Below are 24,789 nucleotides of genomic sequence, written 5' to 3'. Positions count from 1 at the left end.
TATATATATATATATATATATATATATATATATATATGTATGTATAGTTAACATTTTTTAAAGTAAATTTAAAGTAAAAAATTTAAAAACAATTTGTCTATATACTGTTCATATTTATGTTAATAATAATTTATTAAATTCAGTGAGGTCATATGACAATGCAGCAATCTATTTAAAAATATTTATCGGTTCATAATGCACAGTTTGTTTCCATTCAGAAACATACATCAGAGCGGGAAAAGTATAACTAACGAGACACCTAGTGAGAGAGCACAAATATACAGTATTAAAGAAAAGAGAAAAACAGTGAACTTGGGAGACGTGTTTGAGGAGAGCAGAGATAAAAGGATCTGAAGCTAAAATCAGAGGATGAAAGAAGAACAAATAGGGATAAAAATGTCAAAACCAGAAATAAACAAAGCAAGACTCTGGCCCACACAGCAACCAATGGTGTTCAAACAGCCGTTAGCCTCAGGTGAGGCTCATTAGCATGATTAATGAGCTCAGCACGTATTAGTGACATACAGCAGAATGTACAGCTTGTTCATTTACTTAGTATCAGTCATTCTGAAGCGCTCTCCCAAAACCTAGCGAGACGCCTACTTAGACAGCATTCATCCGGCGCGTCCCTGTTCCACAAGGTAGGTGGAAAATAACACCGCCGCAAGAAACCTTGTTCAGACACAAATCTAAAGCAGCATTGGTTCCTTCACGAAGAAAGATACTTTAAGATGGTGGATGGCAACTATATTTAATTACGTGTTGAAATTATTGAATACAAACAGTAAAAACTATACAAATGTAGACAAAACCCGAACTGTACTTTGTATCGTTATGCTAATTTGAGTATTATGCCGTTAGCATGTTATCATCAAACTTTGTTGTAGTAAATTGAGTATTTTGCATCAATACTAAAATATGCATCAAAAAATACGATTTTATGCAATAAAAACAGAATATTTTACTAATTTCTATGAGGCAACAATTTGAAAGCATATTAGAGTATCGCAATAAAAAGTAAAACGACAACAAGCTAACGTCATGTTATAATAAAATCAACTGAAAGCGCCATTTCTAATATAGTTCTCCTGATTATTACTATTTAGTCACATGTTAACATCAAACTATTGGAATATAAATAGTAAAAAATTAGCTATTTTATTAACAACTTGTCCGTATATATATTCTTATGTTAATTTGAGTATTGCGTTGTTAGCTTAGCAGCACGCTTTCATGACAACTCTTCCACAATCAATTTTAGTACTCTTTTAAACCGAGCTGTTTTTGCGTCGATACTGAAAATAATTGATGAAATAGTCTGTTTTAGATTTAACTATTTTACTAATTTGTATGAGAAACATATTTTAAGGCTTATTAGAGTTTAGTAATGTAAACACAACAACATGTTAACGTCATCCTATAATAAAATCGACTGAAAATGTAATTTCTCCTGTACATCTTATGAGCATGGCGGTAGACAGGCTTTGAAAATTAGTGAGGTTTCTATATAATAACCCCTATAAATACAACTAATTATATACTCTAACACTTGAAAAGAGACAGAAATTTAGATGTTTTTGGAGGGATGCTCATTTTTAAATCATACCCTATTTATTGCATCAAAGTTTATTAATACTATACTTATGGGGTGGATAATTTGATCAGTTGTTTATTATACATGCAAACATACATATTGCCCGCTAAATGTGTTATTTTTGGATAGTCAAGATTACAAAAGACAATTTCCGACTGTCAGCTCCAGTGACACTGAAGGTAAAACGTGTGTCATATTATATTGATGTGATCGACCTGGGTACGAATCTGCCTTTTGTCTAAATATTTTCTCCTTTTTCAAATTTCAGATCACATCAGAAAAGCATTTACTTTCAATGAAAATTAAGTAAATAATCAAAAAGTTAAGGGTAGGTGTAGGGAGTGCTTTATTGTCCCAATAAGGTGGCATCCATTAAATTTACACTCAATAAGTTATAATTGCATACAGTTTTATAATGTACTACAATACTGAGGTGCAGATAATTGCCACTATTTGAAATAAGTAGTATAAATAGCAACAAATCCTTCTATTTTAACATAGTATAAATAAAATCTATAGATATTTGCACCTTTTTTGATGCAATGTTGCCACATGTTGCTATTAAAATAAAGAAAAACCTATAAATAAATAAAATAAACTGAAATTATTTCAAATATTTTGGAAATTAGATAAGATAAAGTTATCGCTGACCCTGAACCGCAACTTCCTACTTTTTTTTAAACTTTCTAAAGTGTGAAAGTTAGCTGTACTATGTATTTTTATGCTAATTTGAGTATTGCATTGTTAGCTTAGTAGCATTTTATCATCAAACACTTAGAGAATCAAAGTTGTTTCACATCGATACTGAAATGAATAAATGAGATAGTTTAGTTCAATTCAACTAAAAAGATCAGCTGTTTTACTCATTTCTATGTGAAACATATTTTTAAGGCTTCCTAGAGTATCGCAATGTTAACACAACAGCATGCTAATGTCATGCTTCTTCAATCAATTGAAATTGCTGTTTCTCCTGTAGTTCTCATGAGTATCAATTTTGTATGTATATAAGGCTTTTAAGGCTTATCAGAGTATCACAATGTATTCATGCTAACCTTGCTATGATAAAATCCATCGAAAGTATAATTTTTCCTGTAGATTGATAATCATTGAAATTAATTAACATTTTTACCTAGAATGTGTCTGTACTATGTATTTTTATGCTGAGTATTGTGCTGTTAGCTTATAGTAGCATGCTTTCATCAAACAAAATAACAAAAGAATCAATAAAATAGTTGTCAAATAAAAATTTGTTTGTGCAACATACTTTTAAGGCTTTAGGCTTGTAGTTCTCATAATGGCCATTTCTTAACATGCTAACATCAAACGTTTTTTTTTTTTTTTACTTCTTGTGCGCCATTTTCTAGAATTTTGTATGAATCCTTATTAGATCAATACTGAAATAAATTTGACTCAAAATTGCATGCTTTGTGTCTCCAATGTTTATTAGCGTAGCACATCATTAGTTTACCAGTATGCTAATGATAAAATTTCCTGCAGTCAATTAAGAGTCAGTTCTCATGAGTAGAGCTCTTTTGTGAGTTTCACCTGCCATGCAGAGCTGCTGCCTATGAAGTGCACTACAAATAACTCTCTTATAAGATTTGGCTGTCCATGTTGGCAGTCGATAGCATGACGGCTCACTAGCGCTTTTGGAAAAGAGCTTTAGAGAAACTACTGGCTCTCATTATGACTTGAAAGAGAGAGCAAGTTAGAATAAAACGCACCGCTGTGTCTGTATCTGCTGCCCCTGAGCCTTTGGCAAATCCACGCTATGATGGGTATTACCCACAATGCCGTGCTCTCTGGTGGGTGCTTAACCGCTTGCAGTGGGTTGGTCAAACATATAATACATCTCTCAACGCACACACACACACACATGCACACACTCTGACAGATACCTCTTGTCAGGAGGGGTTTCTTGACTGGTCGGTACTTCCTGTAGGTCTGGCAGATTGGCAAAGTCATCCTGCTCGGCCAATCCAATCGCAAGAGAGAGAACCACCATTTTTCCTTCCCTTCACCAAAAGAATGACACACAAAGAGAGAGCAGTAAAGTGTAGAAAGTGAGAGTTGAGGCAGGAGGAAACACAAGAAGGAGAAACCGTTAGTAGGCAGCAGATATTATTAGTGTTGAGTTTGGGATATCAGCCCCATTCCTCAGACCGCACTGCACATGTATCATACATTTTAATAGTAATTATATACAGGATTGAGAAAATTTTTGTATATTCATTGATTATTATGGTGAATGGCGTTAAGTTGACCCATCCATTGTAGCGGATGGCTTGCGTATAGTGGTCAATATAAACAGTCACTTATGAGGCATCCACGTATACATATCTATGTTTGGAATTAGAGAGTGACAAAATGATTACAGAATCAAATTTTTTGGGTGAACTATCCCTTTCTAAGGCCTGTTCACACTAAGAATGACTCCTATAAGGATAAGTACAATGATAAGTATAATGGCATTTACACTAATAATGTTCAGTTTATCATAATATGCTGTTTATATGCTGCAGATTTGTCATCCGTTGGGAAAAAAAAATCGTTCTGAAAGTAATACCAATTATATCAACCATCTGTGTTATCTTTATAACTGCAATTTTAGCATAAAATGTATTGGTAAGCCATGACTTCTTCGTGAATATGCAGATTTCACGCACGATTGTCTGCATATGGAAACATAAGGCCAAAGTATACTTCGGTTTGTATGTGTATGTGAGAGGCGGTGTCTGATTTTTGTATTTTGTACAAAAAGATTGCACATGCAGAGGTCGCATTGACTAGATTGTGCACTAATCAGTTGTTCCCGGACCATTGTTTTACTGTAGAAAATGACACTTAAGTTACGTTTTACACAGAGATGATAACAGTATAATTACCAAGCCACCAAAATGCCGTCGTCGTGTAAATGAATGGCCAAAATACATAAAGTTACATTTATTTAGTTGAAAACAGTGTCACGTAAATGCACCAGTTGATCCGATGAGACCTGTTGATCTCAACAATTAAGGCCTGTTAGCACCAGGAACGAACTATAAAAGATCTTTTTCTTCTTTTATGGTAAAATTAGAGATTGTAAGTTGTGTTTTGCATGGCTAAAGATGTTATTTTCAGACCAATCGAATGTTCTGCTTAAAGAAGTAAAATCTTTGTCAGATGGGTTGTATTTTATGTTAAACCAAGCTAAATTGGTATTGCAGTTTTGCATTTAAACAAAATCAATATTTTATGTCAGATTTGTTTTTATCTTTAATGTTAGGTTGTCATTTGTTTAGGTATGTAAATTCAAACCAGACGTCCTTTTATGTCGCGCTCCGTGTGAATAGTTCTCTAGTCGTTCCTGTTGTGTTTAGAGCAGCTCTCGGTGTGAACAGGCCTGCAAACACTCAAACTCACATTCTCTGACACACACACATTGATTTACTGTCCTCTTCACTCAACACATTGTCTGGATCTTCTCTCTGCACCAGTCTCACTCTCTCCCTCTTTCACGTGTCTTTTCATCCCTCTCTCCCTCTCTTCAGGCTTAATTGAGAACCGTTAGAGAGATCTGGACTAATTGTTTCTATTTGAGAGTGCCGTGTGTGTGTGTGCGTGTGTGTGTGTGTGTGTGTGTGTGTGAGGTGTCAGCACAGAGCTGCTGTTTTCTGGGTCACTGCTCAGCCTTTTTCTTCTCTTCTCTTTCTTACATTCTCCATTTTTCTCTCTCCTTACAAATCCCCCTCATCTCTGAGCCTCAGCCTCTTTCTTTCCTGCTATTAAACTCCTCTTAAACAGCTTTTGAAAGCCACCATTTGAACTTAAAGGAACAGTTTACATTCTTAGGTTTGCCAACTGCATATTGTAACAATATTCTTTATACTTCACTGTATTATTTTGTTTTCATTTCTTAAGTTAATTCTAAGAATGAATATTTTATTCATGAAAATATGTTCAGGCAAGATCCCCATAGTATGCAAAACATCTCCCTTAATTTACCACAAAAAACGAACAGCATACAGGTTTGGAACGACATGAGGGTGAGTGAACAATGCCAGTTTATTCATTTTCAGCTGAGCAAGTCCTAACCTTGTCATATGTTATTGTGATCTCTTGTTCTTCCCTTCCTTTCTTTCTCCTCCCTTCTAAAGTGGTTTTAATACTCTTTATCCCTCCCCTCCACTTCCCCGTCTTCCATTTTTCTTCTCTATCTTGTTGTAAATCCATCCGTTCCTTCATATTCTCTGGGGCTTCCCACCATTTTGGCACACTCTGGTTATTTTTACCTTTCAGAATTTAATGGCTGCAAAAATAGCTCCTGGCTGGTGCGACCACACACTTGCACACGTACGACACACACTCATGCGTGCAACCGACAGCAATCATTATTGTCAAAGCAATTAAAAGAGGCACTTTTCCGGTGAGAACTGGACGGGCAAATGTTCGGGGATGTTCACAGGACCACTGATAACACACCAACAACCCTTAATTACACCCCACCTCCCCCTTCCTCTCTCTTTCTCTCTTCATCCTCCCTTTTTTGTTCTGCTTTTCTCTGTCTCTATGTCAGACCCAAGGCCATGTATGTGTGTCAATGACATCCCCCTTTAACCAGCGGAGATTAAATATTTAGTCTTCCTAGCATATATGGAACAAGGATGTTTTGGGAATGGCATACTTCCATACTATTTTTGCAGTATGCATAGTGTTCACAGATTGTGAATTCTCTGTATGCATGAAATTATTTACTGGTTTTGCTAAAATACACAGTATGCAAACCTCAAGGACTACTCTATTCCACAAAGCATTTAACTTTATATTTTGAATATAAAAAAAATTGTCCATTATAATTCTTCTGAACTTAAAGAAGAACTTTGACTACAGTTTTAGTACTTTATTATCCAAAGAACAGCATTAACATCATACAGGTTTGGAACAACATGACCGTGAGTAGATGAGGACCATAAATAAATAAAAAAACAAATATTGGATGAAAAACTTCAACCTAACTGAAAAATTTAATTGTATATAACTGTAATAAGCTGAAGTCCCAACATTTCTAAAAATAAGCTAAATATATATTAAAAAGACTGTAAATAATACTATAATAACACTAACTACTACTACAGAACTGGAAAAACATGATGATAAAGAGAAGGATGAAGAATAAAGAATGCATATCAAGCACAAGAAATGAAAAACGAGTATAAATATCATGTGGCACAGGTTAAACTGCCATAATGGCATTTGTAGAAAATATCTAGCGGCCTTTCACTATAAAATCATTTTCAAACCTGTTATAAAAAGCTGTTGACCCTAGCAGTGTGTGAAGACACCTAGCAATTCATCACCGAATCGCTGTGTTTAAATGTGAAAATTACAGGCCTTCTCTCGCTCCGACCCCGTTCAGGAAAGTATCTATTATAATTAAATTAAATGCGTCACAACAGAGCCAAACGTCGCATACGCACAACTGAGGCAGGCTTACAAATTCAACCATGTTACATCACTTGAGAACCGTGAAATCCATCAATCACGCCGATTTGCTCTGTGTTCACGTGTGGATAATCTTGGGAAATTAGATAATGTTCAGTCGCGTTAATTGTTTGTCATTTGAGCTGAGACCTGCCCTCCCTTCCTCCACAGGTCACGCAGTGGCAGAAGACGAATGATTTACAGAGACGAAGTTAAACGCTGTTATATAAACCCAACCAGAGCATCTATTAAAGACCTGTAGCCCCTGTCAAGCCGTTGTTATGTGCCGCGGTCGGTTTATAGTCTGCAGTCCTGTTCACTCAATAAGTCATGGCTATTCTAGGGCATTATGTTTCAGGCTTCAAATAAACAACCCTGTTTGAAAGCTAAAGACTAAACATGTGTGTAAAAAATAAAATCAAAGATGGCTGACCAAAAAAGAAAAAAATATATATATTGGCATCATTTACTCACTCTCGTTCCATTCCAAAAAAAAATTTTTCTTCCATGAAACACAGAATCTATAACCTAGAAGACTTTTGAATATAGTGCACAAGTTTTATGGACTACTTTTATGATGTTTAAAAGGAAGAAAGGCAAACTGTTGTGGAATGACATACATGATGATAAAATTAACATTTTGAAGTTAACTGTCCCTTTAAACACAGTTGAAGCACATTAAACATTCATGAACACACTCGTATGCAGGCAAACACATGCCCAAACACAAACGCCTGTGCTGACACACATACATAATATTAGTCCCGGTACCAAATCTCCAGCGGTGCCCTGAGGTCCAAAACTGTGACACATTTAAACCAGCTGAGGCAGGCCACACACAAGGCAATATTTCTACAATACAAGGCCATATAAAACATAACGTCACAAAACAGCACATCAGTGCAGAGCGTTGAGGGAGGGGAACGAAATATAGTGTGACAGACTGAACGACTGTCTGACAGGGTCTGGAGACAGACAGGTGTAGAGGAACAGAGATGAAAGTGCACAAACAGCATAATAAACCATAATAAAAGTAGTCCATATGACTTGTACACTATGTAGTCACTATATAGGCACGTATTGATACGGTATATTTGAATATACAAGAATGCAAATGAAATTTCAGAGTTGTGGCAAATATTTGTAACAAATATGACTTGTATTTTGATCTGCTCAAGACACAAAGTTATCATTTTGCATCAGAAACTGTGCAAGAGTCAGCTGGATCCCTGGTATGGTGCTCCTTTAGTCACTTTTGTAGCTTTAAAAACCCAAGTCACTGTATCCCTTTATTAAATGATCATTCGGCTAAACTTCTCTTTTTCTGCTCCACTGAAGAAAGAAAGTCATATGAGTTTGGAATGACATGAAGATTAGTCAATGTCAGAATTTTCATTTTTGGGTGAAAATGTCCTATTATTCCTATTCCTATTCCTAAACCAGGGATCCCAAACCATGCTAAACACCTATCCCCCCCCCCATACTGCATGTTTTCCATGTCTCTTATATCAAACACACCTGTTTCACATCATCAGCTTATTAGTAAAGACTTGGTGTGTGTCAGACAAAGTAGAGATACAAAATTTGCAATGTTGGAGGGCTCCAGGAACGTGGTTTTACAACTGGTAAAGTACTTAGACAAGACTGATAAAGTAAGTTACATACAAATACAAGACAAAAAGACATGCACAGGACAGACCCACACAGGAAGCAACTTACAGGAAGGATTTAACGTCCAGGCCCCGTTTCTTCATCTGACCCATCATGTGATCCACACTGCCAGGGTTCCCACCAGAAGCCTGCCCCCCGGCACCTCCTGGCCTATAACGTGAAGCTCCGCCACCTGCTGGGCCGCCCCTGGAGCTCCTTGAGCCGGCCCCGCCCCCTCCCCCAGGACCCGCACCTCCACCCCCTCCACTACCCGGGTGGGTGTGCAGCTGACCCAGACTCTGGGAGATGGGCGGCCCGCTGGCCAAACTTGGGGCTGGAGCCTGGATCAAGGGTTGCTGGAGGCTCTGCTGACGCAGCAACGTTCGGGGCCGAGGTGTTGCCCCCATCGATGGGATGTTGTCCAAAGTCTCTACCGAGGAAAGTGCGTGGTCGGACAAACTGTGTGGGCAGAGCAGGAGAGAGGGCAAAGAGCGAGATGAAAAAGGGCGGGAGTGGACGAGGAAGAAGGAGGAGAAAAGGTAGGACAAGAACAAAAGGGGCAGGGATGAGGAGAGGGATCCGAGGAGGATTTGGAAGGGGTCAGATGAGGAACAGAAGATGCAGATGGGCATAGAGGAAGAGGAGACAACAGGTTGAAAGGAAAGAGTTAAGAATCAGGGTGAAGGAGAGTCAGGGAGTCGGTCGAAGACAGGAGAGGCGATAATGGAGAAATAGTGGAGGATGAGAGGTTGAGGGATATATGGGGGCAGAACAGCCAGAGAGGAAAAGGACAATGAAAAGATGGTGTCGTCGTAAGGAGAAGAGGGTAGAGGTGCGGAAGGAGAAGGAGGGGAGGATGCGGAGTGCGAAGTGAAGGTGGGAAGAGGAGAAGAAGAAAAAAGGAAAGAAGCGTTAAACAGAGGCAGTAGCCACCATAAGAAAGGTAGCAGAAGAGACCACAGCCGCCCTGGTCTGCATGTGTCTGCAAGTGTGCGTGTCCGTTCCCCGAACATGACTTCCTTGAGCTGACGGCGAGCGGTGAGCATGCACCTGTGTCTGGGAGGCGTGTGCAGTCTGCTTACGACACGCTCCCATGCGTGTATGACTGGATCTCGGTGTGTGATGCGTCTGCCCTGAACGAACGTGTGCATGTGAGTGCCGCGGCGTGTGTGGCGTCAGTCGGCTGCCACCGGTTCTTCTGGGAGACTGTTTTTTTGGTCTGTTGAGAGCTTCCCATTTTCACACATGCCTTTCCTCCTTTTCTTCTCTTAAAGTTTTTTCTAGCAACACTCGTTTTAAGTAACACCACCGTGTAACTGTGTCCGTTCAGCAGCCAACCAACTACGCTGGCTCATCCCTCATTCTTTTGTCTTCTCCGCCCCTCCCTTCAATTACATCCCTTCGTTTCGCTCATTAGCCCAGTTTCCCTCTGATCTCAAAACTCTGTCAAATTCACCTCGGAAACTTCACAGTGAGTTTCATCTGAGCTGAAAACACGATTCCTATAATGGCTATTGAATCCCATTTTAGCTTGCCCAATCTCAGCAATCCCACACTCTCAGACAAAATGTGCACAAATTGTTCCTAAAGGGTACTGTACAACAGCTAGTTGCTGGGTCAATATCTTTAAAGGAGGAGTGTCCAATCCTGCTCATGGAGGGCCACTGTCCTGCAGAGTTTTGCCCTAACCCCAATTTAACCCAGCTGAACTCTCTAATGAAGGACTTCAGGCTTGAAGCTGCCAGGCTAGTGTATTGGGGCAAGCTGGAGCTTAACTATACAGGACGTTGGCCCTCTAGAAGCAGGTTGACATCCCTGCCTTAAAAGGGACATTTTTGAACCCTATTTATCCCTAAAAGGTTCATACTACTGTACTAATGTGCACATTTTAAGAGTAGGTGTGTGACACGTGTCAGGCTGCCTTACCCCTAAAGATATATTTTTTGCACATTTTGTTTTGACAGTGCCTGTCTGTGAATATTTTTAAAGAATTAATTAAACACATTTCAGAGTGATTTAGCACTGAATGTAATAAAAAGTTTATGAGACATAACATAAACTTGCTCCAGTGGAGGAAAACCATCCTGATATTAAACGCAGCATGAAAAGGCATTCACATCTCATTTTACTTCTGTAATGTGACATACTTTTATGTAAAACAGGACAATTTGTGGAAATGCTGCCTTCAAATACAATGTGACTAATACAATTTAGGTTGCAATAACATTCAAGAATTTCTCACTTTTCACTTCACAGGAGATCTTTTAATGGTTTTGCATCATAATAAAGAGCACATTAGGTGTGTAATTGATGCTTTTTACATTAAATGTAGTCGTCACATGAACTGGTAGCACTTTATTTTACAGCCCTGTTTCAGGTGTACCAACTATGCACTTTTAATGGTAGTTACATTAACTGGGTAATAACTAACCTACCCCCTAAACCTAACCTTTAAGGTAACCCATGAAGTTACCTTATGTTACAGTCCACATACTGTAAGTTTATGTACTGTCAAAATAAATTGGCCAAGCTTTCATGAGGCCCTTCGTCTTGTAAATAAAATAATTCAGACAGGACCTGAAGGCAGCATACTCCAATTTTTGAGTCTTTTTGACCTGGATATGCAGAGTAAAAGTCAAGTTCACTATGCAGAGCATCCCAATGGTTGCATTCTTTTTCAAACAGATCCCACTTTGTTATTATTGCTCTATCCTTGACCTAAAACTTCTGTCAAGACTTTATACAGACTGTATTACGTGCAACAGTAGCCTGAAACAATGACTAAATATCTATTTGACTATTAGTTAATATTATCTTCTTATTCAGTATCTTATGTTTTTATCCTTCACAGTAGGCCAAGGAACATGTATTAAAAAACAAATTTAGTGTCATGTTGACATTTATGAGCTGGTATGGGGCATGACTGGCACCTGCTCAACTGGTTAAGCTGGTAAAGGACATCAGGTAGTTTCAGGACAAACTCTAGGGGGCAAAACAAGCATAGTGGAGAACAAGATGTAGGCAAGAAAGAGAGACAGAGGAAGAGAGAGACTAGGAAAAGAGGGTGTGAGACACAAACACAAGAGACAGACACATAGCTGCCTTAAAATAGAATCCAATTACTGATTGGGAAAAACGGAGGGCGTGTTGAGAGAGAAGATGAGAAGAATGAGGACTGGTGGTATGGATGGAGTGTGAGAAGAGAGATGTGAGATGAAGAGAGAATATGTGAGGTGCTGGAGGAGAGGAGGTGTAAGCGAAGGGTGTGAAGAAAACTTAAATTGAGCCCCCTGTGTGTATGTGTGCACAACACTTGCTGTGTGAACCTCTACACACAAGCGGCACATGCATACAGTAGCATTTTAGCAGCTCTGGCTTTGTTTTGGTTTGCTGAGGTTTTGTTTTGTGTGGTTTGGCATATTTTCACATGTCGTCGTTCACTCGTTTATTCCTTTGGTGTGTCTTGTTAATTAGTCTCAATATAACCAACATGAAATCAAAACGGTCTCAACTCAGTACACGTTCCTGGCATTATTTTGCACAATTCATCAGTGGCCCATCTCTAAAATTACACAATTTTTTGTTTTTTTTTTTAGTGGCTGCTTTTCGCAATCCAGTTTACAAATCTGATGGATGAAATAACCCATGTGGATAAATGATTAAATAAATAAATATATTGTGAAATATGTTGTAAAAAGCATTGCTTTATGAAATGTGTATGAGTGTGTGTGTGTTTGTGTGTGTATATATATATATGTATATGTGTATATATAGATATATTTTATTTATTTATTTACTTATTTTTACCATTAAAAGCCAAAATATATTACAAAATGTAATTTAAGGGCCAAGAGACACATTTAGAATAAGTTTTTTTTTTTTCATAAATGCAAAAAATAGACAATATAAAGCTATACAATAATGGCCCAAAATATATGATGAAATATGCTGCATGGCTTAATTAAACGTTTTTCAAACCTTTGCATGCAAAAATATCCTGTTAAAATAAGTAACTAAAATTTACTGAAAATATATTTATGTAAATATCTTGTAAACTATGTTATCAATATATTTTTGTATAATTTCTATTTTTTTATTATTTTATTTTTTATGGTGGGTTTATTTCATTTATCTATTAATTAATTTTTTCCTGTATTGAAAGTCTTACAAATTTTTTTTTCAGACTGAATACAGATTTTCTCAGAAATACACCAGATTGCAGAGGTAAAATGGGTTGAAAAAGGCATTTCACATTGACATTAAAGGTGTAGGTTTTAGTTATGCTGTAAAACACTGTTTTCCTTGTTATTTCCTTGAGTCAGTTTATGTTTAGTCATGTTTTTTGGGATCTTGTTTATGCAGGCCAATGTCTCAAATGCCGTCCTCAGTCTTTGCTTTCCTCACTTAAATGAGAAAACGCCCCATAGGAGGCGCTCATAAAAACCCTCCTGAATCTACCCTACAAATTGGACTCGCTGCCACGGTGTGGACTTCATGGACACATGCAAAAGTCAGCATGAAGTGCATCATTTGGGACAGGGCCACAGCTTTGTTTTGTCACATTTTGCTGAAATCAACATGTGTGGGTTCTCTAAACTTTTTCTCATCAATGTTATAATATTCCTCCTCTCCCAGGACTCGCTTCACACTGCTGACAGATGTAAATTTAGGATTCACTGAAATATTAAGCACATTTATAGACCCGTTTAATGCATTGTGCTACACAGGTTCACTTGTCTGTGATTAAGATGGAAAATGTGTGCTTAAAATCCTCCAGCTATCACAACAGCTTCTATAAAACTTTAACCGTATGCTGACAGCTCTGAAAAATCCAAAACTCATCAGGCAAATTATGGAAATTTGTCATCGAAACACATCGTATTTTCTCATCTGATTGTGATTACAGTTTATTACAGCTCACTGGAATACTTGATTCTGGTTAAATGGGACTTTCTGTATACTGTATTTATAATGAATGTTAACTTCAAGTATCATAATGTACATTCTTCCATTTTCCAAAATACAACGAAATCAAGATGGAATGCTAATTCAGCTTCATCAGGAAGTGACCAGCACATGAACCTACACTTTAATATGAAAAAAGTCTCTTCTGCTCACCAAGGCTGTATTTACTTGATCAAAAATACAGTAAAAACAGTAATTTTATGAAATATTTTTACAATCTAAAATACTTGTTTTCTATTTAAATATATTATAAAGTGATAATTTATTTCTGTGAATCAAATATGAATTTTCAGCATCATTATTCCAGTCTTCAGCGTCCTTCAGAAATCATTCTAATATGCTGATTTGCTGCTCAAGAAACATTTCTGATTATTATTATTATTATGTTGAGCAGTTTCACATTCTTGTGGAAAATATGAATGTCAACTTAAAAACTCAATAAAATCAATATTCCCTGTCGATTTGTTTGCTGTATAATACTCCAGATTGTACAGTCTGCCGGTTGTTATCGCAAAATAACCCCCTTCAGGCCGATTCGAGACCCTATTATCCCTCACATATCGTATTTGCAGGCTGAATCGGGTGCATGATATCACCACCTGTGGCTGTTGTGTTTTATAATGGACTGAAATGAACTTTCGCCGCTTCTGAGTGTTTCTAAATGTGTGTGCGAGTCAGTGTATGGATCCTGCTATAATTAGACTGCAAGGCGGCCTGGAATCTCAGCATAGCGCAGACCCAAACACAAAGGCATTTTTAACTTTCTTAAACATCTCACACACACACACACACACGACATCTCTCTTTCTTGTCCCCTGTGGGCTCGACTCACTTGCCGTTCTTGAAGTCTCCTGAATGCAGGCGGCTTTGTACTGTCTGCCACCTGCCGGCTTTAATGCCCCCCGTCATCATGCTCCTCACGCTGTCACTGTGCGACGACCCCCCTCCTTCCCCCAATCCACCCCCCGCGGCCCCTTTCTGGCCCCCGGGCACCATCCCACTGAGGGGGCCACCAGAAAGAGAGCCGGGGAGACAGAAGGAACAAGAAAAAAAGGTAGAAAAAGACAAACATTGGGAGAGAAGAAACGGTTATAGGTTTGGATAAATTAGTCATTTATCCCATGAGAGTGTTGCATGTGTGACCTCACAGCGACTTCGGTACATACTAACACAAGTCACCCTGGGGAACACCAAGTGCAGCTCCGCCTCTAGGGGGCGTAACAGAGCCTAGCTTTACCAGGAGTTGTGAGTGACTGATTTCTCTTGGTCACTCTCAGTTCTTTTTTTTTTTTTAATTGCTTTGATGCAATTTTCACAAGCAATTGTTACATTTTCAAAACTCTTAGTACTAATATCACAACAGATCATCAAAAGTGCACCTTTTTTCAAACAGTTTAGCACAATCACAAAATATCTTTTTCACTTCACAAAATAAGTGTTTGTCTATATGAAAGTTACATTCAAAGTTGCTAATACTATCATTTTTTCATTAGCATGACTTCTCATTCAGTTTAATACATTTGTCTATTATTCAATCGAACTCATCTTAATGGTTAATCGGTGAATCATTTGGTGCATCTATAGATATCTAGTTTCTATAGAATGTGATTGTAATTTAGGGATAACCAAATGCACTGAATTATTTTGTACACTAAGATGATAACCACTATTTTGTAAGGGTGTGTGTGACACAAAATGTCCCCACAAAGATGGCAATATCTGAAATCATTATCCTTTTTTTTGGGTCCAATATTTTATTTTTATTTTTTTTCGTAAGGGTAGGTTTAGGAGTAGTGTAGGGGAGACGGTAAAAAACTCATTACTCCTATGGAAAGTCGCCATAATGATAGGAAAACCTATGTGTGTATTTACTTACTGTAACCATATTTTGGGGACAAATTGGTACCCAGAAGTAAGCAAAACTTGACAAAAGCGTCTAAAACTTCCCTTTGAGGATGTCATCGTTTGTAAAAACCGTTTGTGAACATACAGCAGGACACAAGACAGAAGAACTGATCAGAGATGTATCAGAAGAAGCAAGACATAATGCATCAAATACAGCATTTTACATTACATTATGCCAAGTGATACTGTATATAGAAGCATTACCATGATAAAGACTGCACATTAGTATAACTCACCCTTCATCTGAAAAATTCAGCTAGAATATAGATTCAGTCATATGGCACAGTGAGGACATTTACTGCATTGACAGAAAACTGTTCTAGCACAAAACCTAATGGCTGTGTCATACCTTCATCACAGCTTTTCATAACACAATAGATTAATACTTTTACAAACATTACTATTTTATGTGAGAATAGGCAAGTTAGGTAATGTAAGCGTATTTTGTACCCTGACTGTTATTGCCTGTATTACTGTAATTATTTCAGCAACAAAGGTGATTTGAAACATGAATCTTGCATTGCTTGCTCTTGAATGAACTGATTGTTTAAAGTACTAAATTGAAAGAAGATCATACTGTTGTGTTCCGGTGATTAATTCAAATGTTCTTCATACACATCACAATGATCTCGTGTTTTGAAACAATGACTATGTGGAATGAAAATATGCGAAAACTACAATGTAGTCATGAGATCAGGTTTTGAAAGAATGACTAGTGGTGTCACAACTGTGATCAGTCTGAAGTTTTGTACTAGGAGTTTTGAAAATGTACACCTTAATTGTGAAAATAGTACCAAACCAATTAAAAAAAAGGTTCTTTACTTGCCTTGATGGTTATATGAAGAACCTTTAACATCCATGGAAACTTTATGGTTCGTTTTAGTAGAAGACAGTTCTTTAGATGTTTAAAATGTTCTTCACACTCAGAAAATAATGGTTCTTTTAAGAACTGTTCACTGAAAGCTTTAATGGGGAACCAAAAATATTTCTTCTGTGGAAGGAAAAAGAAAAACACTTTGGGAACCTTCATTTTTAAAAGTGTAGAAGAACCATTTTGGTTCCACAAAGAAAATCTTTTTCCAAATAACTACATTTTAAGCATCTTAAGAACGTTTTTCCACTATAAACTCCAAAAGCTGGTTTGAAGCCATAGAAAAACCCTTTCTGGTTCCCCAAAGAACCATTATTTTCCAAGTGTGTAGAACATTTTAAACATCTAAAGAACCTTCTGCCACTATTAAGAACCTTTGTGAATAGATGTTGAAGGTTCTAAATGGAACCATTGACGCCAATAAGAACCTTTATTCTTAAAACTGTAAGAGTGTAAATTGGTGTTTTTGTCGTACAAATGCACTTATAACAACCGTGACGCTTCAAATAACCACATTTGTTCTCCCGGTGACATGCTTCGCATTAATGACACCCATAAACATTGCAGACTTCACGCAGACACCATCAATTGTCATCAATATTTATAATCATGGTCCCCACTTTGTGGACCTGGTGAAAGTCATCATGCAGTTATTAAGAGATTCATGTAACACTCATACTCATACACAATACAACATCAACACCAACAACGTCAAAAACTACAGGAGAACAGCAAAAAGAGCTTTTAGTGACAAAGCTGGCAGCCGCAGATTGGCACAAAACCAAGTGAGGAATATACCACTAATAATAATACTAATATATATATATATATATATATATATATATATATATATATATATATATATATATATATATATATATATATATATATAGTATGTATGTATGTGTGTGTGTGTGTGTTAGTGTATACTTGGTGTATAATAATACAGAAAATATTAAAATCGTAATCATGATTATGTTATGGCCAATTACTGATAAACAGCTGATATTAAAATGATCTACTAAGTTGTCTAAATAACACATTTAACTCAATTGTTTTAAATGCTAGAAATTAATATAGGCATCGCAACATTATTATGTACACTAAGAGAAATGGTAATTAATTTTTTGATTTTCTAGAGATTAAATGTGTTATTATCAGTGCAAATGTTTGATGAAGACAAATGCAAAAAGGTGAAATGAGTTTGCACAAAAAAACTAATTTATTCATATTAACTTTTTTATAAGATTAAAAGTTAACATGTAAACTGATAACTAATAATATATTGATATAAAAACGTTATATGATCTGATAGGTTGCTATCACTAAACCAAATGCAGATGATTAATAGATGTAAAGTCATGCAAAAGTACAATCTCCTTCATGACATTTTTCAATGCTATTTCTAACTTCAATCAAGTTCTGAAGTTTAAATGAAGATGAAATGCTGCAAACTAGACTACATGTGCGACAAAGCGTCTGTTCCCAGTCGGGTTTAGTTTCAATCTGCGGCTTCCGTCTCAAATAGCCGAGCTTCAGCGCAGCGGTCTGCAGACACCCCACACCATTTAATCCAGCAGGTCCGCACCGGTCCAGAGGCAGGGAAATTGAATCACCTGAGCCACCGTGGCTAACATGTTTATTTCATTTTTCATTTTCTACAGCGGCCGCCCCATCTGAACCCCTGCGTGTGTCTGCCGCCGGATTTGATGGACAAGTGCGTTTAAAGCGTTTGGCTCTTTCTGGGAAGTGGCGGGCGAAACCTGTCTGGATTAGGCCGGCGAGGGTTGAGGAATCAGGAGTGCTAGACACATCCAGCCCGAGAAAGAGCACAGAGGCAAAACAACACCGTCTCAAAACAAGGTGAAATGGGGGTTACCACACCACAATCAGACTGTAACGGTCAACCCTCAACGGGAGCGGGCAGGAGGGAGGGTTACACGCTACTGACGCCATTTTTCTTTGTTTACTGTTATTAGCGCGGATTGCTGGATAGATGAGGCGGGAGGGTTGTCCGTCTCCATGGTAACACCCCATGGGGGGGAGAGGGGGGAAGGTTAAAGGTCATAAGCTAAGAAGAGACAAGCAGGGCTGTAGGGAGTGAGAGACGATGAGTGTCCAATTTTGGGACTTTTGTTAAGAAGAATATCCTGTCTGGTGTGGATTTTGAGGCAATGTATTGATTGTGTCCCTGCAGTCCTGCATGAGAACTGCTGCACGAATAAACACATTGTAATTCTGTTTGGTGACACTAGGGGAGCCGACACTAAAAACCGTTACGTTAACTGATATAAATCTGAAATAACCTTCGATAGAAATAGGAGATGAAAAAAATAAAATGAGAAATAATGAAAATGAAAATTTAATTACATTTTGCAAATAAATCAAAATATGAATAAAAAAATTATGTTAAAGTACTAAAATTACTAGCTAAATAGAAATAAAAACGAATAAAATTAAAGTTAAAACTGAAAATATAAAAAAATTTTTTTTATAAATATTATAATAGCTTATAAATAATACTAACAATACATTTGGAATGATTTCAATAAATCAGTAAATATTTCTATTTTATAGCAGATAACCAATTAATTGCCAATATTATAAATCTAATCTATTTTGTTAAAAAAATATGAATAAAAAATGTCCTTAAAAAATAAATGCTTTAAAAAAATAGGCTGAAAAATATCCATAAGGGCAGATATTGAAAGTTAAATAATATTAATTATTAATAATATACAATGTTATATATCTCCTTATGAGCTGAAATTACATTCTTTTATTTTGTCTTTGTGTGATCTTGATTTATGTAGTGTAGTGATACTGTATTATATAATTGTGTAATGATTCCATATTCTTTTGGGAAAGTGTGTTGGATTATGGGAAGCTTCCTCATCATTACAGCCCTGCCAGTGATCAGGGTGTGGTTGAGGTTGGGTAACAGGTGAGATTGGGTACAGTTATATATGGCTTGTGTTAGGGGAGGTTAGTTTTAGCCTACAGTCCACTCACTGACCGTCTGACACATTCCACACAAAAAACATCAAATACTAACAGAAAAACGTTTGTTTCAATGCATTTGATTTGCTTTATCTGGGACATACAGTATATGAATACTAAACAAAATTATAAACTCAACACTTTTGTTTTGGCCCCATTTTTCATGAGCTGAACACAAAGATCTAAGACTTTTTCTATGGACACAAAAGGCTTATTTCTCTCAAATATTGTTCACAAATCTGTCTAAAACTGTGTTAGTGAGCACTTCTACTTTACAGAGATAATCCATCCACCTCACAGGTGTGTATCAAGATGCTGATTAGACAGCATGATTACACACAAGTGTGTCTTAGGCTGGACACAATAAAAGGCCTCGCTAAAATGTGCAGTTTTATGACACAGCACAATGCCACAGATATCGCAAGTTTTGAGGGAGCGTGCAATAGGCATGCTGACTGCAGGAATGTCCACCAGAGCTGTTCCCCGTGATTTGAATGTTTATTTTATAAGCCATCTCTAAAGGCGTTTCAGAGAATTTGGCAGTACATCCAACCGCCTTCACAACCGCAGGCCACTTGTAACCACACCAGCCCAGGACCTCCACATCCAGCATCTTCACCTCCAAGATCATTTGAGACCAGCTGCCCGGACAGCTGCTGCAACAAATAGTTTGAATAACCAAAGAATTTCTGCACAAACTGCCAGAAACCGTCTCAGGGAAGCTCATATGCATGCTCTAATAACATGCATCTGGGTCTCGATCTGAATGCAGTTCATCACCGTAACCGACTTGAGTGGGCAAATGCTCACATTCGAGGGTGTCTGGCACTTTGGAGAGTTCTCTTCATAGTCGAATCCCAGTTTTCACAGTGGCCCATGGTGGCGGGGGGTTATGGTGTGGGCAGGCGTATGTTATGGACAATGAACACAGGTGCATTTTATTGATGGCATTTTGAATGCACAGTGATACTGTTACGAGATCCTGAGGCCCATTGTTGTGCCATTCATCCACGGCCATCACCTCATGTTGCAGCATGATAATGCATGACCTCATGTTGCAAGGATCTGTACACAATTCCTCGAAGCTGAAAACATCACAGTTCTTGCATGGCCAGCATACTCACCGGACATGTCACCCATTGAGCATGTTTGGCATGCTCTGGATTGGTGTATACGACAGTGTGTTCCAGTTCCCGCCAATATCCAGCAACTTCACACAGCCACTGAATAGGAGTGGACCAACAGGCCAGAATCAAGAACCTGATCAACTCTTTATGAAGGAGATCTGTTGCATTGTGTGAGGCAAATGGTGGACACACCAGATACTGACTGGTATCCCGCCCCCAGACCCCCCAATACAGTAAAACTGCACATTTATTGTGTCCAGTCTAAGACACACCTGTGTAATAATCATGCTGTCTAATCAGCATCTTGATACCCACCTGTGAGGTGGATGGATTCTCTCTGCAAAGTAGAAGTGCTCACTAACACAGATTTAGACAGATTTGGGAAAAATATTTGAGAGAAATAAGCCTTTTGTGTCCATAGAAAAAAGTCTTAGATCTTTGTGTTCAGCTCATGAAAAATGAGGACATAAACAAAAGTGTTGCATTTATAATTTTGTTCAGTGTATATATATATATATATATATATATATATATATATATATATATATATATATATATATATATATATATATATATATGTATGTATGTATGTATGTGTGTGTGTGTGTGTGTGTGTGTGTGTGTGTGTGTGTGTGTGTATATATATATATATATATATATATATATATATATATATATATATATATATATATATATATATATATATATATATATATATATATATATATATATATATATATATATATATATATATATATATATATATATATATATATATATATATATATATATGTACATGCATATGCTTAAAAAAATCTAATAAAGTTTTACATATAAAACTTTTTTTACATATACATAATGTATTGTTATTTTTTACATTAAATACACGTTACAAATCATCGCTACTTACATTATATTTGAATATGATATTTACATAAAATAGTACATTTTAAAAGTAAAATATTTATATTACAGTTTTTTAATGATTACACACAAACAAATATAAATGTATACATTAATTTATAGGTATATTTATACATTAATTTATAGATATATTTTTACATGTCTATGTATCTACAGCTATATATCAAGTACATTTATACCGGATATGTTAAATATAATTAATAATAATTTTTATATATATAACTTGTTACAAGTACTTATAACTTATTAATAAATATAATATGTATTATTTAAAATATATTAAAAAAATTAAACATGTGAATACTACTATTAGTAATTCATATATAAATAAGTATTTTTATGTATAGCCTTCTGCACACCACAACATAATTACACACTAACAGATGAGCGGTCACACTGCAAACTAGACAAAACTGGAAAGCCTAGTCTGATTTCCCAGCCTACTCAACTGAAACTGAAGCTAAATTAGCGCAATGTAAAATCTGTGAAAGAAACACAAAAAGCAATTGTGCAGCAGAATGCAACTTATTACTCCACGTCAGCAAAAAACTGCTGATGACCTGACACATACTTATTCATTTGTTTCTCATTCTGTTCTGAATGTAAATATAAAAGGCAACTTTCACGTTATCGGCAATACAAATCATTTTCAGGAGCAGTGTGTGACCCTGGACCACAAAACCAGTTTTAAGGGTCATCGCCTTTAATGTTGCACAAATAAAGTCTTTCGCAATGCATATTACTAATCAAAAATTAAGTTTTGATAGATTTATGGCAGGAAATTTACAAAATATCTTCATGGAACATGATCTTTACTTAATATCCTAATAATTGTTAGCATAAAAGAAAAATAGATACAGTGTATTGTTAGCTATTGTTACAAATGCACCCATGCTGCTTGTGACATCACATATTATGGCGCTATTTGTACTTTTTGGGTCACTTTATACGTCAGTCAGACGGTCGCTTCCTGTTTAAGTTGATTTGCATGACGTAATCAGACTCTGTGCTGCTGGTTAGACAGATCTGGGGTGAGGGTTGGGGTTAGGGTGTGGGTCAGGGGTTTGTGTCTCTTACCGGCCTGAACAGAGACTCACTTGAGTGTGAGGCGTGGATCTCCGTAAGGGGCATAGGGAGAAATGTTTAGTACAAACTCCTTAGGCGGGTATGAGCTCCAGCGCTGCTGTACTGAACTGCTGTCATTGTTATTCCAAAAGTCTCTGTCTAAATCACTGAAGAGACACACATACATGTCAGTAGAGCATCAGCCATCTCTCATCCATCAGTCTACACACAGCAGACCTCCTGATCCGGGACAGGAAGTGAAACAGGAGAGGAATTCGTCATTCATTAAGAGCTGCAAAGACAGTTTCATCAGCAAAAAGGGGAAATAGAAACAGAGCCGATGCATCCATATCAGGCAGCAGAGCAGAAACGTGCGAGATTATACCTGTGCATTCAGTAGTTTTACCAAAAGCATAAAGGAGAGAAAAAGAGAGATAGAAGGCCGTAAAGCATCACACTTAACCAAAACACAGTATTAAATATAAATCAACACAATATTTTTTGGGTGAAAAACATTCACGTTTGGCTTAAGAAAATACATCTTTGCATGGGTGGAGAGAAACACGAAGGCTCAGATGCACCTGATATTGGGAGGAAAGGTTATTTATGTCAAGTAAGAATTTCGAAAACAGCTTTAAGTGGGAAAAAAAAGCAATTTTCAATTAAAAACACAGATTTCCACAAGCACCTGCAAGCTTCAAATCCAAAGAAGTACTCATTAGTCTAAAGCAGCAGCTGCAATGTCACGAAGCACACAACACAGGCAAAAAAATCACATGACTTTTACCGTCGTGCGCCTCCGAGAATAACCATCCCACAAACCGACGAGCAAAACAATGGAAACGCAGCGTCCCGCTGAGCTCAAACATCCTGCACCCTCAATCAAACGCTCTCAGATTCGTCCCGAATGAATGCGAGAGCGCCACGCTCATTATGAATGCAGTTGATTGGTCTTTTTTCTTCAAAGCAAGTCTAGACTGTTCAACTCAATGATGAATGAAATGGAGAGGAAATCAGGACTTTTAGGCAGTGTCGATCCGTGAGGGACATTTCTAAGAGGCTGATACAGAACAACACTGAACAAACCAATACAAGACTGCAGTAGACTCCTCCCATTTTATTATAATTTATTATTATCAACATAGTTATTAATATTAATAATGAGACAACATATGCATATTTTTCCTGAGATGCCATAATTTTATTTTTTTTATAAAATAAATGAAAAACATGATTTAATAATAATAATAATTATTATTAATATTATAATTGTAGTGATAAAAATGAAATATGTAATATGCCAATATTCTTTTATTTTATAAAATGTATATCATATATTATATTAATTTATAAAAAATTATATTATACAGCATATATATATATATATATATATATATATATATATATATATATATATATATATGTTGACAATTTATAATGTAATAATCTTGCTAATCACCCACCTAATGCTAATCAAAATGAAGAAACATGAAATTTATGAACTCCCTTAGCTTTATAATTATATTATTATAGTAGTAATTATTATTATTATTAAAAAAGCGACGTCAAGAATCAGTTAATCAATTTGCTAATTAAAATTCTCTGGATTATGACATAACAAAAAATATGACATTTTATTTTTTACATATCTACATTATATGCATCTAGCTTAGACATATTAGTATGTAACTGAATGTAATGAACTGTTGCTTTTATTATTTGAGCTGCTAAGCCTCTCTTGCTTCCTCTGACAGACCGCCACTGCTTTATCAACTCCTGAAATGATTTCCTCTGTTCAAAACACACGTGTTTGTCATCCACGGACTGCTTCGCTCCAAAAAAACACCCCAGAGAACGAAACGAATGACCCTGCACCTACTTGATGGCTTTTTTCTCTCCTCTTCCTCTTTCTGGATCAGAAGACCCGACGGACTCCACTCCTGGTTTATTTCTCTTCCCCTAAAAGACAGAGAGAAGTAAAGAGGAAGTTTATTCCCAGTCTCCTAACTGATCATCTAGCATTATCCGCCGTTCCTCCTTCCCGCTCTCCTCCCTGATGCTTGGCTCTGATCGCTCAAATCACACAGTCGCTCCTAAGTCATCTCCTTAATAATTAAAGCACACACAAGCCTCATATTTACATGCTAATAGCCAATTTAGCCCTCGGCAGCGTCACGGGCTGCCGGAGAGAAGAGCGAGAGCACGTGGGAGAGACAGAATGACAGAAA

At 36.8% G+C, this 24,789-nt stretch overlaps 1 protein-coding gene across 4 annotated transcripts in view; it reads right to left on the bottom strand.

Annotated features, from left to right (window-relative positions):
- LOC113080944 (synaptotagmin-7-like) overlaps positions 1–24,545 on the bottom strand; it is a 49,163-nt gene extending 24,618 nt beyond the window's left edge. Inside the window, exons 1-5 of one of the 4 annotated variants that reach the window (XM_026253002.1) lie at positions 24,441–24,545; positions 22,594–22,728; positions 14,502–14,669; positions 8,774–9,163; positions 3,493–3,609 (exon numbers count right to left, since the gene is read on the bottom strand). In XM_026253002.1, the coding sequence (XP_026108787.1) occupies positions 3,493–3,609; positions 8,774–9,163; positions 14,502–14,665 (671 nt within the window). In that variant the 5' untranslated portion in view covers positions 14,666–14,669; positions 22,594–22,728; positions 24,441–24,545. Of the gene's footprint in view, positions 1–3,492; positions 3,610–8,773; positions 9,164–14,501; positions 14,670–22,593; positions 23,510–24,440 lie in introns of those variants that run through there. The other 3 variants (XM_026253003.1, XM_026253001.1, XM_026253004.1) reach the window with 3 other exon arrangements.
- Positions 24,546–24,789: the final 244 nt, after the last annotated feature.

This window comes from Carassius auratus, unplaced genomic scaffold (genome assembly GCF_003368295.1).
Source record: "Carassius auratus strain Wakin unplaced genomic scaffold, ASM336829v1 scaf_tig00032597, whole genome shotgun sequence".
In the NCBI taxonomy this organism is placed as follows: domain Eukaryota; kingdom Metazoa; phylum Chordata; class Actinopteri; order Cypriniformes; family Cyprinidae; genus Carassius; species Carassius auratus.
Note: the sequence above shows the minus strand (reverse complement) of the source record. Positions and strands in the feature narration are given on the sequence as shown.